Source organism: Porites lutea, chromosome 11 (genome assembly GCF_958299795.1).
Source record: "Porites lutea chromosome 11, jaPorLute2.1, whole genome shotgun sequence".
Taxonomy (NCBI): Eukaryota; Metazoa; Cnidaria; class Anthozoa; order Scleractinia; family Poritidae; genus Porites; species Porites lutea.
In genome coordinates this window covers 10,952,195-10,966,210 of record NC_133211.1, presented here as the reverse complement: position 1 = coordinate 10,966,210, position 14,016 = coordinate 10,952,195, and the positions used below count along the sequence as shown (strand labels likewise).

At 39.0% G+C, this 14,016-nt stretch overlaps 1 protein-coding gene across 1 annotated transcript in view; it reads left to right on the top strand.

Moving 5' to 3' along the window:
- The window catches only part of LOC140951588 (uncharacterized), an 18,522-nt gene extending 4,647 nt beyond the window's left edge, over nucleotides 1–13,875 (top strand). Inside the window, exons 3-8 of the mRNA XM_073400872.1 lie at nucleotides 2,349–2,459; nucleotides 3,606–4,551; nucleotides 6,652–7,153; nucleotides 8,934–9,133; nucleotides 10,421–10,765; nucleotides 12,553–13,875. Coding sequence (XP_073256973.1) covers nucleotides 2,349–2,459; nucleotides 3,606–4,551; nucleotides 6,652–7,153; nucleotides 8,934–9,133; nucleotides 10,421–10,765; nucleotides 12,553–12,964 — 2,516 coding nt within the window. The 3' untranslated portion in view covers nucleotides 12,965–13,875. The remainder of the gene's footprint in view (nucleotides 1–2,348; nucleotides 2,460–3,605; nucleotides 4,552–6,651; nucleotides 7,154–8,933; nucleotides 9,134–10,420; nucleotides 10,766–12,552) is intronic.
- Nucleotides 13,876–14,016: the final 141 nt, after the last annotated feature.

Below are 14,016 nucleotides of genomic sequence, written 5' to 3'. Positions count from 1 at the left end.
AAAAATGTCACACTATGTGACAATATGTTAAGTTTGGTAAAATTGCTGATTTGTACAATTGTAACTTGGCTTCTCTCGGAATCATATTTCTAAGACGTACCAGAACACCAACTTTCTTACTTGCCATTTTGCATATATCACTTATATGAGTACTAAAACTAAGTTCATCATCTAATGTTACTCCCAGTAACTTCAAGTCTGGTGATGATTTAATAACCTGTTCATCAATCTATAGATGGACTGTCGTAATTTTTGTTCTTCCTGCCTAATATCATTAAATTGTACTTGTCGTAATTTCCCTTCAGAAAGTTATCTTTGTACCATTTTGATATAGTGTGCCCCCCATTAGTTAAAAGTTGTTCCACGCAGTCAACTGAATACCCCTTTACATACAGCTGATGATCGTCAGCGTACATTGACAAGCTTGCATTACCTACTATGTACGTCATATCATTTTGAAAAATGTTCCACAGTAAGGGTCCAAATGATGACCCTTGAGGGCATCCTCTAACAGCATCCTTCCAACTGCTAGTGACTCCAATTAGTTTGACTCTGTTTTGTCGATTGGAAAAACATGACCTCATCAAGCTGAGTGATTCCTCTGAAAAGCCATACGCCTTAAGTTTATTTATCATGAGTGATGGATGTAGGGAATCAAATGCTTTACTCATGTCTGTTGAGAGTATTCCAATAAATTGCTCAGAATCCACAGCCAGCTTTCAATCTTCAGTGAGTCTGAGCAAAGTAGTTTCACAACTATGTTTTTTCCTGTACGCAGATATGCAGGGATCGAGCTTGGAATCAAAATGATTATTCACTTGTATGCTCATCATAGACTCAAAAACCTTATCTACGGTACTTAGCAATGTTATTGGACGATAGTTTCTTTCATCCAACCGGTCATCCTTTTTGTGGACTGGGTTCCACTCTCCTTTCTTCCATGCTTCAGGCCATTCACCTTTCCTTATACACTCATTAAAAAGCTTTGTTAAGGAATCTGCTATGCCACTTGATGCTAGCCTTAACATTCTAGGAGATATGGAGTCATAACCACAGGTCTTTCTGACATTTAGTTTCTCAAGGGCTAACTGAACTGAATTTCTACTGAGTGGTTGAAAGCAGAAGTTCTTGAGGTTGCTCTTATTTGCATTGCAAATGTTAGTGAGGCTTGGATGACTCGACAAATCGTCCTCTGTTAAGCTATTGACACCTGCTCCAGCAATATCATTGGCCATCGTAGAAAAGTAGTTTGCCAGAACATTTGCTACTTTTTCTTGGTCCTTCTCAATTCTCCCGTTTGCTTTAATGTGGATCTCGCTTGCAGGCTACTTCTTATCACTAAGAAATGGCCTGAAGGTTTTATAGAACTCGCTTGGCTTAGCTTTAAGTTCATCTGCCTTTTGTTGCCAATATTCTTTGATAGCTTTTCGTCTGTAGTTAGTAGCTTTATTTCTCCATATTCTCTTGAGCTCCCAGTTTTCCTCTGTTCTGCTTTGAGCATATTGCTTGGCAAATTTCCTTTTCATTTTGATTGCCCTTTTCCACTCAGGTGTCATGTATGGCACATCGACTTTACGAAATCTCATTCTCTTAGTAGGCATGTGCTTCTCTACTATGGTGTTGAGGAGGGACTCCCAAAAAAGATACTTCTCATCAACAGTATCAAAGGTATCCATTACGTTCCAGGGAGCACAAGATAAATCTTCATTGAGTTTTTCAACATCCAGTGTTCTGGTACTCCTAAATGTGACTACTTTTCTTTCATGCTGAGACACCCTCTCCTTCATAATCCCATACACTAGATGGTGGTCACTCATTTCTGGGTTTAGTACTCCACTTGTTTTAAAAAGCTCCTCAATGAGGAGAACATTCTTTTATTCCACTATTAAAGAACTAATCAATCTATACGGTGGACAATTTTAAGGTTAAAAAGTTTTTCTGATTTTTTAAAAAAGTGTTTTTTTTAAAAATATCGTAACGGTTGTAGATTGGATTTCCTTTTTTACCAATGTACATTCACTTCCGTTTTTGACATCTCTCAATTTTTTATTCTCTAGAATTTTTAAGATCTTTTATTATAATCACTAGTTGTAAACAGGCTTTTTATCATGATTGTTGTAATTTTATAATTATCAATTTTGCTTTTAGAGGGCCATTAGGGAGGGAGAAAACTAGAATTTTTATGATCTTTTATTATAATTGCTATTTGTAAAATAGGCTTTTTATCATGATTGTTGTAATTTATTATTATCAATTTGGTTTTCAGAGGGCCACTAGGGAGAACACTTTTTATAGTCATTGGTGTCACCTTCTTAAAATAAATAATTTTTTTTTTTTTATGACAAAAGATGAAGCCTGTTCAAGCAGCGCGTCGGAGGGTGGGATCACAAACATGGCTTACCTGAACCAAGGAGAAAAGAAAGAAGAAAACGAGGAAGGAAACGGCAAAGGCCAGGAAGGTTGGCAGAGGAAATTTTTCACTTAGCTCATAGATAGATATTCGATACATATCGGGTTAGCATATGACACCGAGGATATTCTTCGTATTGAGTTCAATCTAATCAATATTTATCCTCAGTTTAGCCCAGTAAACGTAGTATATCAAAAATGAGAGACAGTGTTTCATCAAAAGTTCTTTTAAAAACTTACAAATAATTCATGTCATACAAACGAAATGAGTGTTTTGTAAATCAAATGAAAAGCTCCTCTTGTTTGTATCCTTAGTTCTTCTTCGTGTTTTATACATCAAACACTTTGAGGAAGTGAGTTTTTTTAAAAGCGGAGCCTCCATTGCTATAGAAATCGGAAACCCATCGTCAGCATACACCTGACCTTCCGCCACCCGTCCGCCCCTACATACTGGCAGTGAGGGACCAAGTAGACACGAAATCCTCCCCTCCTTTCCTGGACAGTTTTTTGTCCCCTCGTTTTTCAAAACGCTTTTGAAACGATTGACTTTACTTTTCGACGCATAGACCAAATCCGCACTAGCTCAGACCATGACACAGACAAACTACTGATCACCAAAGAAGCATACTGAAGCGCGCATTATTTTCTCTTGCGCCGTTTGGATATTTTTATCCTTAAAGACTAGTTATTATTGTAATGCGCTTTTGATTATTTATATAGAAAGGGCGCACTATAAATAATAAATGTTGTTGTTGTCGTAGTTGCATATTAAATCCTGAACTTAGCTAAGTTGAGCAGTAACCTCGTCCCCAGCGGCTTCTCGATTCCGCCACAGCCGTGTTGGAAAATATGAAAACACTGGGGACGAGGTTGGTTGAGCGCATGTTCAGTCATATCACACCGGATCACCTTGGAGTCAAGTGGCCTAATTTGCATACGAATGTTATTTTATATCAAATCAGGGCCCCTGGGCTCCTGATTAAATCGATTACAATTTTCTCTAGTCATACAACTGATTCGTTCGCAATTGTATGATGTCTGCTCTTTGTAGAGATAATTTAAGATAGATGCTAATAAATACTTATAATCATAAACAAAGGCTGCCACGAAGTTTCTGGGTGTAATTTTTACTTGAGCATTATCGATGGGAAAATTCTGCAAAAGTTTACCACTAATAGTATTGTTTTTCTTTTCAGGCACCGGTTTAGCGTTTTCTGGGGGTGGCATTAGGTCAGCGGCTGTTTGCTCTGGAGTCCTCCGCGAACTGCTGGGTAGTGGAGTTGAAGTGGACTATTTGAGTTGCGTATCAGGGGGTGGTTACACAGGCACAGCTTACCTGGACTGGAAATATCACGAAGAGAGGAAGGCAAGAAGTAAGAAGAGAGATTGGCACAAGAAGTTCTTTGGGAACATGACACAAAGATCAGGGTATATTTGTGATTGGACTAAGTGGTGGAAAGGGGTCTTAGACACCATTGTCTTGATCGGTCTGTTAACTCTAGTACTCGTGGTCCAGCCAGTGGTGAAATGGGGCGCTTATGCGTGCCCAGTAGCGTTTATTATTGATCTCTTGTTTGGAAAATTTATGCGAAGATCAGCTGACTGCGATGTTGCTTTGGAAAGGCAAAGAGAAATGAATGAGTCGTCAGTGCCAAACATTGATTTCATTAACCGTTGTCTGAGCGGAAATCACAACTTTGATATCACTTTGACGTTTGTTATTCTGGTCTTTCTTTTTCTTGCCTCTTATACCATCCCAAAGTGTACAGAAGTGAATCGATTTTGGAGAGCCTTCTTTCTGCTGTGTGAATACCTTTCTGGTGGACTGTTGATGTTCACTTTTATTCCGTTTGCAGTTTATGACTTTATTGCGAATCTTCCTTGGTGGACGCAGCTTTTTGTTGGAATCATTGTGATGATTGTATGGGTTGCAATTCCGGTGCTGCGTCGCAAGACATCCTACTTCCTGATAATCTACACTTATTCGTACGTCGTATATTGGAAAGTGTTTAAAATTCCTGTTGTCTATATTAATTACGAAGATGATCTTTTTTATTGGCTATTATGCGCTTCTGGATTGGTCTTGCTGATTTCCCCTTTCACGACAGCTTTACAAGAAAGGCTGGTGCATGTCTACAACAGGTAAAATTAGAAAAACTGTTTGTACTACTAGAGGAAATTCTCTTGACATTTCTTCTTTGGATTTGTACAGTTGGTGACGTTCGAAGTAAAAAAACAGAGAAAAACGACCTTTAGTATTTATTTATCCCTTTCAGATCCTTCGATTTGCAGAAATGTATTTAAATAAATAAATATACTGAAATAATGGTTTAGTAGGAGGACAATCGCTCCAAACGGTGAATTTATACAGTCAGTCTAATACATGAAAATCTAAAAATACTTAGTAAATTAGAATCATTGTTACAACCTGCAGGGGACAGGTAAAGTTTACAAAATTCTGTTATTGTCCCGCATTTATATCCAAAGGTTGTTGTAATGGTTTTGAGTATACGTAATAAATAATCATGTGACAATAACTGGGCCCTGGTCGGGGTAGCCTCCCAGGCAGGCCTTTTTTAGGAAAAAAAGTAACAGCAAGAACACCTAAATAAGAAAGATCAGGATGCAACATTCTGAGCCTGACCCGCTTTTGAATTTTCTCGATCATGTCGAGAAGGTAACCGTATCCTAGCAGAACAAGAGTACTTGAGGATCGAGCGAATAACAGTAAATACAGTCGAACCTCTCCATAAAGGCCACCTTGGGGACAGAGGAAAGTGGCCATTGTGGAGAGGTGGCCGATATGGGGAGGTAGGGGTGTAATATAAACAAATTTTTTAGGGAGTACAACATGTTTATTGTGCTATATTCGTGCTTACTGTATCCCATAATGATAATTTCATCATATATTAAAACATATAGAGAGATGAAATACACAAAAATCTTGAACAAAGTTTTGATCAGAATCAGAATGTTAACAAGACAAAGTGAGCAAAGTTCTCAACATTCCCTATAAGTATCGTAGACAATTTATGAGTACGGCAGCAGTGTATATATGGAACCCAATCAAAATACGAATGCCACGATTAGTCATCAACGAGCCATACGAATCAAATTTCGTGACTATTCTTGACTTTTTCATCTGTCGCTGAAAACACTGCCCGTTGTCGAGAGGATAATTTGGCAGTTGGGGACACGCTGTAGTGGCCGTTGCCGTTGTAGAGAGGTTTAAACGAGAGTAAATGTATGAACTGTCCGCCGGGACAAAAAAGAGTGGCCGTTGTGGAGAGGTGGCCGTTACTACTGTAGAGGTTGGACTGTATAGATGGGGATCAAAACATAAGAAGAGACACCAGAAATTCGCAACACGCGAGGGATATACACCTATTTCAATTAAGGTTGCTTCAGAGAAGAATGATGCATGATGCATGATCCATGTTTCATAGCCCGCGGTGCATTATTGTAGCAATTCTACTAAATTATGTGCCCGCAATATGCCTAGAAACCTAGAAAGCAAAGGCTGGTGAAGCTTCTATGCTATGTCAGCAGAACGTTAAGACAATGTATTTCAAAACACCGAATCCTAGGCTTTTTAATTTAAGACAGTGATTTGAGGTTAGGTTTTCTCTGTGGTAATATGCAAATACTGCAAATTTTCAACGAGTTTGCTTGGCTTGTGCACGTGGGAATTTTGGATGGAGTTAAAAAAAATCAAATTCAAGGCGTTTGTTGAACTACAATACTGAATAACTTAACATAACGCGTTTATCTATATTTGGGGCAATTCTTTTAAAACTGAATAAAAAAAGAATAGCGTTGATCTGCTTTATTGAAATAACCAGCATTCTGGCCCCACGCAAAAACGCACCTTAATCTGGCGATAAACCCTACTCATTTAATGTTGTTAAAAGAAGAGGCTTCTAATTTCCTACTGTGAGTTTTTAATAATAAAATTCTTCAGCTCGCTCATGCTTAAGAATTTTAGCAGCCATTTGACTTAAACGCCCTCTTGTACGCCTTCTCACAAATGGTCTCCATTATTTCGATGAACTTGAACAAGACTGAACTTCCCGCTACAAAAGGGTTTCCCATGGTGCACTGCAGTCTATGAAACATGGTTCACGGGAGCAACCTTAACTGAAATGGGTGTATATGCAGTCGCTTGGGTGCTTTCTCACACATCAAGTCTATACGTCAAAACGTCGAGCAGCAAGCTAACTAAAGTGTACTTTATCTTTCCAGGTGGAGGTTACAGAAAGCGTTTTACCACGAGAAAAGTACTGGACGATGTGGATGTTCAGGTATTGGGCTACGGCACATTTGCCCTCTATGGTTATGCTGCTGCTCATGCGGTTCGCAGAACGCGGCTAGTGATACCGAGGTTAGACCTCTCACGTTAGCAGATCTGAAAGACATGAAGCCCCAATACTTATCCAACATAGTGGTGAACCGATGGAAGAGAAGTGAGGGGGACAGACTAAATTATGCGCTTTTGACAATGTCACCCACTGATATCGAACGTTTTGACCAGCACGGTGAAAACCAGTTTGAAGGCAAATTGGAACCTGGAGATATCATGTTATCAGATGCAATGGCGACATCTGCAGCAGCTCTTTCCAATCACATGGGAAAATACGAAGGTTCCATCGAAGGATTGAAACGCCTTCACACAATTCTTGGACTCGAAATGGGAGCTACTGTGACAGGTGACACAAAATACGCAAAACAAGGTTGGAAGAAAAAGGTAATTTATCGTGACGGTAGTCATGGATTTTTTATCAATTTATCATATCGTGTATTTTTCCCCTACATGTAATTATTATAACAACTGCTTTATTATTATCATTATTATTACATTACAAATGCGTTGTGAATTAACATTTTCAAACTACTGTGTTCTCCCGGTCGAAGTATTTATCTGATCTCTGTTTTGTCCATAAGAGTAAAGATACAAAGCCTACAACTTGCACCAGGGTTTTACAGTAAATTTGTGAAAACAGGTGATTCGTTACCTAGGTTTTTATCTTGCAACTACCTTTTAACAAGAAAACCACTTCTCGAGCGTTGGCCTGGGTTTTAATTCATCTGTTCGTAACAGTATTCTTGAAGATCTGGCACCACAATCCTTTCTATTATTATTGCGATCACCGCTATCATTATCACAATTATTTTGAACAATAGTAGTAGTCTATGTTATCATGACTTTTAATCCAAACTTGTCGTTGTCATGATGTCTTGATCTTTCATTTTTACAAAGTATCATCACATCATCATCATCATCATCGTCATCATCCTCCTCATCATCATAGCCTGCGTAACAGGCGCTTGGAAGAAATGGGTGCACGAAAGAACGGGGCGCGCGAGGGAGACATGCAAGGGGAGAGGGAGCGCCTGCCTGAGAGGTCCATGAAAATCGTTTCCCGCCGCCAGTCCAATTATCCAGTAGTTGCTGCGTGATCTGTCTAAAATTTCAACAGAAAACGATCCAGATCGACCTCGCACAAACAAAGCGTATCAAAGCGCGTTGCATTGTTATATCCTCAGTTTAAATATCTGTTAAAAAAGATCAGCTACGTTACGTGATTATAAAGCGATGGAGCAATGACAAACACAGCATTAAATCGTTTATAAAACCAAAGGCACGATAAATACAAAAACAGAGTCAAAACTGGATATGTTTAAAGAACACATGCTGTGTATTATAAAAAGCAAAGTAGCAGCCGATTTTTGAACAGACATGTCTTACTAAACGGACCTGAATTTTAGGACTCAAACTCTCTAACTCTACTGAGACGTTTTTATACGCTACAGTAACGAGACATTAGCATCAGTCGTCGCATTCGAACGAATAATATCAATAATGAAAGGTTTTTTGAAATTCATGCCCCTCAGTGGAAAGCGTTTCATTTCATGAATCCTGTCCATGTCCTGATGGTATCCGTTCCATCGAAAATGCAAGCCGTCAAGTTCTTTTTGAACAAAGAATATTTCCGCTGATCTTCATTTCAACGATTCGAAAAATCCTTTGTCTTCACCGCTTCTGCTAATACGTATTTGATTTCAAGTCGTTCCTTTGTGAATATCGTTTAAACACTCCAACTTTTCTTTGAGATTACAGCCACATATTCCTATTGAATTACAGATCTAATCTTCGACTACCATTTAGTGGTGTAATAAGACCTTCACTGCTTTGTATTGTACTACGTGTTTACAAGCGATCTCGTCTTTTCTTTGATTGACAGTTTTCTCGCCTAACGCGAACACTTATCTCGTCGGGAGCATCTTAACCAATAGGAATTTTCCGCACTCTCAGAAAGCGGGTAAAACGATTTTCATGGGCTTCTCGGGCAGGCGCTCCCTCTCTCCTCGCGTGTCTCCCTAGCGCTCCCAGTTCTTTCTTGCGCCCTTCACTTCCAAGCTTCTGCTACACAGGCTATCGTCATCACAGCTATCATCCCCATCATCATCTTAATCACTAATCTATTGATTTTTTTCTTCCTTTCTTTTTGGTTTTAACTCAACAGACACTGGCGTGTCTTTTACATGTTATTCGTGGAGCTCCCTTAATTATCCCAACAGTGTTTCAATTGATTATGCCTTCAAACATCGAGCTAGTTATTATCATTTCAATGGGATTCTTCGTATTAGTACACGTCGTTCTAGCCTTCATCGCAGGCATTGACACGGGAGCAGAAGAACCAAAATGGCTGGAGAAAATTGCCAGGTGAGAGTTTGTTTGGTTTATGGTTCACGACAATAAGTAGTTATAGTTATCATTTGCAATATACGCTTATAGCTGTCGCATTTGCCCGCTGGAATTTTTTATTGTTTTTAAGCCTAAAAACAATAAAAAAAAATTCCAGCAAAAAATGCGACAGCTATACGCGTATGTTGCAAATGAATCCACCCGACGACTGGTTCAAGACGGAATGAGTACGGGACTCACAAACACGCTCACGGCTCACGGCTCATGGATTCTCTGTTCTGTATCACGTGTTCGCTTGTCTGTAGGTAGTGGTAGTTCAGCAATAGATTTCTTAGTAGCGTTCTCAGTGCAGTCTAGAGCCAGTTGAAGTGGAATCCTGTTGAACGGTGATCTCACATCAAAAGACACTAGTTTGTTGTGGTCGTCAGGTATCTGTATTATCTTCGTTGCGCCAATAAAGTTCTCAGTAGACTGCAGTTTATGTCTAGATTCGTCAGTCAGAGGTTTCAGTACGTTAGTTAAGTATTTAGACAGTTGGTAAGTCCAGATCGGGGACCCACAGAAAGAAACTATGGGCTGCACAGGTATGTATGTATGTTCTGTGGGTCCACGAATCAATTAAATGCATCGAGGTAGTCGTGATAGAAAATTTGATCTGTGCATAGAAGGATGCTTAGGAAGCAAAAACCTGCAAGTTATGAAATTCCGAGAGAAATGAAGACTGTTGAAAATTGAATCTAACATCTGCCAGTTGGTCATTTTAAATTTTTGTTTTTTTCCTCAAATTACTCACTAAAAAGCCAACTAGATAACATTTCAGTGATAAAAAAAATTGATGAAGTAATCTTAAATTAAGTGTAGTACACAAATTCAATAATTTAAAAGAGAAATAAAAGCATTTTTGTAGAAAAAATGCAAATTTTCAAAAACATGGTTGGCAAAACTAGGTTGCCATGGTAGCGTCAATGTTGAAGTGACGTCACAACGACTTAAAAATGATCCCAGATAAAATTTAGGAAAATTCGCTACAGTTTGGCAGTCAAAGCTTAAACGGTTTTGAGGTTATTCAACTTTTTAGTAGGGGGTGGGGGGGGGGGGAAGGCCCCCCGGTCTGAATAGGGTTAATAAGGGTTAATTAGGCCCCAAAAAAGGATTCTTGTAAGTCATGCATACCTGAAGTGTAAGACAAATTCGATAGCGTGTGGGAAGAACAAGCGAACTAATCAAATATCTAGCGTATATAATTTTTCTTTTTTTTAAAGTGGAGAGAACAAGCAACAAAAGGGTAATTCTGTTCATTTGTAGGTGGTTCATTGCTCACAATTCTTTCGTCTACAATGCGAGATTATTATTCTCCAAGGACAACATTGGGCCAACGCCACCACCAGCTTTGTTACTCAGCGACGGTGGTCATTACCAGAATCTCGCCATTTTGCCACTGTTACAGAGGAAACTGAAAAGGATTGTTGTTGTCGATGGAGGACATAAACACGAAGAGGAAGCATATGGAGAAGATATTCTGGACGCACTGATGCTCGCTCGTGCTGAGCTGAACTGCTCATTTTATGGTGAAGACGGTAAAGATGTCATTACTGACTTGATGCAGATGTTTGTTAGGCCAGAACGGGAAGGAAAACCGCGTTATTACAAGTATGCAACTCCTGCCTTTTTTGTACTTTATGATCCATAAAATGATCGTCTTTCTGCCTTTAAGAGTATTTGTTCACAACCGATTTCAAGGGGAGAGTATAAGTTGGGGGTAAGGAGGAGGGGCGATTCATTTGTGTTCACTTGGACAGTACCTTTTGTTATGAATCTGTTTAACATTTTCCTCTCTACATAGGTTTATAAGAAGGTCTAGATCTCGAAAATGACATTGTCGAAACGTACTTGCCACGTCATGATCGACAGCAATTATAAGTTTAAGAGTAAAGGTGATCTGAAACTGTCTCTCGTACTGGATCTCCACGTCACAGTCAAACGACGCCATCACAGACCGGGACCGCACTAAACCTCGAAAGCGGCAGCATGTGCAATGACAGTTTGGTTAATTTACAATGACTTGGTTGGTGCTAATTCTCCCTTTACAAAAACATGACCAGTAAGCATACCAATCAAATTATGAACACGTTGACATAAAATGTCAAATCACACGTCTCAATATTATTTATGACGTCGTTGATATTTGCATTTTTTGTTTATAGGGAAAGTTTCCGAAAGATCTTGGAAAGGAGAAGATATTTTTCCATTACTCAAATATTTGTTGAGATATGAAATGTTGAATTTGGAAAAAATTTGGGCAGCCTTTGTGTAATAAGTCTAAGGTTAAGTCTTTTATAAACTCAATATAAGTAGCACAGTAACTATCTCAATTATCGCAAACTACAACAAAAAAAATAACAGAAAATTTCCTTCAATGCAAAGACCTCAGAGACGCCTCAGAGATGCTAAGAAGAGAGTTTTTTAGCCAAGAAACGAAAATCGTTTGATGGTACATCTTTCCGCAACTACCGAGTTTTCAGAGTTTAACTAGCTCCCCTGGTAAAGATCTTTTAGCAAAACGCTTTCTTAGCATTTAAATTTTTCGTTAAGCGCGTTCCTCTGGAGTCATGCCATGAGACTTTATAAATTGACATGAAACGTCAAGTAGCATTTGGGGAGTCGTTTTTTGAAGAAAAGTATGGTTTTAGCGTTTTACTCCCCTCTTGAAAGCTCTTTCATCATATATCACATAACTTTGTCCTGTTTTTGGTGACATCATTGGTCGTAATGTCATAATCTGACATCTTACGTGAATAATTTGGTAGAAAATCGTAGACTGTTTGGCAAGTTTGGTAAATAGAATGAAAAGTAACGTCAATACAGAGGAGAAGTCGTTACGTCACGATGCCTTGGTAGCAAATTTTTTGGATGACACCAAACCGAAAATTCACCTTAAAGAGAATCTGCACCGCTTCAAACTTCATCGATCTTATTTAATTTCATTTAATTTGTCAAAAGTTGGCGAATTTTTCTTGGCTGCATCCGAGAGGACCATATCTAAGTTTAGAAAAAGGAAAACGAAAATTTTTGAGTTGGTTCACCGACTCCATGAAGCGGGCGCTGGAAATTAGGAAGTTTCATGTCGCAGTCGTACAACCACGGCAAAGAAATGAACAAAATAGCATGATGCACGCGCAAATTTGTTCTTTTGTCGATAAAAACCTTTTCACTGACTTTTTTGCCGTTCTCCTTCCGTCGCCGTTGTCGTTGGTTTTGTTGTCATCCAAAAATAGTGCTACCATGGTGATGTGACGTCACACTTCTCTTCTCTATAAAATGTAAAATTAGCCTCACGGATGCCTTTGAGGGGTGGTTTGTTCCACCGTGTAACATCCGTTTTAGAAACCTATCAGAGTCCAGTAACATTCTGCAATGTTTCTTTTATAATTAAACAGATTTAAAGTCCACTACGATAACGATAATGACAATGATCCGGAACGCAATGGAGAAATCATTCTTCTCGTACCAAGAAAACAAGAAAAAAACAAGGATTTAACTGGCTGCTGCTGCGAGTGTTGTCATCGCAAATCATGTTTATGTGCTTGTTTGTCCAGCAACGACCAGTTCCCACAACACCACACCGCCAACCAGTTCTTCACACCCCGGATGTTCTCTGCTTATCACGAAGAAGGACGCCTGGCCTGCAAAGAGGCTAAAGCTGATGAGTTTTTGAAAGCTGTTTGCTCTGTAGTTGATGTGAGAGACAGTTCGGAAGAACCAAACAAACCTGTCTTTCAGCCTCCGCGTGGCGCAGGCAGGTCTAAGGATAACGAAATTCCATTACACGAGAGATCACGACAGAAGTAAAGTTAAACAAGTCTTAGCACTTGAGACTTTATGACTCCTACATACACAAAGACCAAAGTCACTCGCCGAGCAAAGACTCAGGGCGCATAATCAAACTTCTTTTAGACAACATTAAACCAATAGAAGCTTTTAGGTAGATGTTTAGAGATCATTGCACTTTACGATGAATAGAAGACTCATCTGCTATACTGTAGAAAAACTGGGCATAATCCCATAGAATTGCAGTGATGTAAAATAATACCAGCAGACTTAAGAATAAGTTCCAGAGATTGGACTTTATGCGTTTGTGCCAGTATTGTACCCGAGCTGTTTGAATAAGATTAGCTTATCGTCGAAAAAAAAACCATGTAAACTGTTATTGGTGGACTCTTTCTGTTTGGACCAAATCAAACAGGATTCGCAAAACTCCAAGACCATTTCCTTGGAGGTATTAGTGCAGGTAGTTCAATAGGTTATTTTTTTGGAGTAAGAGTTTAGTTTAGATATCTTACAGTCTAAGGAAGGCATCGAAGTCTTCTATATCATTTATCCTCATTATATACAAAATGCTGCAAAACTTGACCCCTCTTACCTTTTCTCACTGGGGCTCTTTGACATCAATTTTTTAAACTCACCTTTTATGTAGGCTGGCTTTTCAGCCGGTTGAGGAATCTGGTTTCAATTCTTGTCCAAAGAAGTAACGAAGGCGGACAAAGGCCTTGCTATCTAGCCTATACCTTTCATGATGACTCTTAAATTTAACCGCCCGTGTTGTTATTTTTGCCAGCCTAATTACACAGACAGTATCATTTAGTTGTTTTGCCCTCGCCTCACAGAGCATTTATGCATGCTACCTTTTTAGCTCATGTATTACCAACACTGACATTATATTGATTGAATAAACTGGTCTTGTTTTTGTTAGCAAAACGTTATCTATTTTGTTTTTTATTTTACAACTTAAGCATCGAATGCAATAGTTGAAAAGTAAAATAATATCGCAACCTAGTTATCTTGTCCTGACGACACCTTCATGCGGTTCTAGTTCCGTTGGCCTCGGCACTTATTGGCCGGAG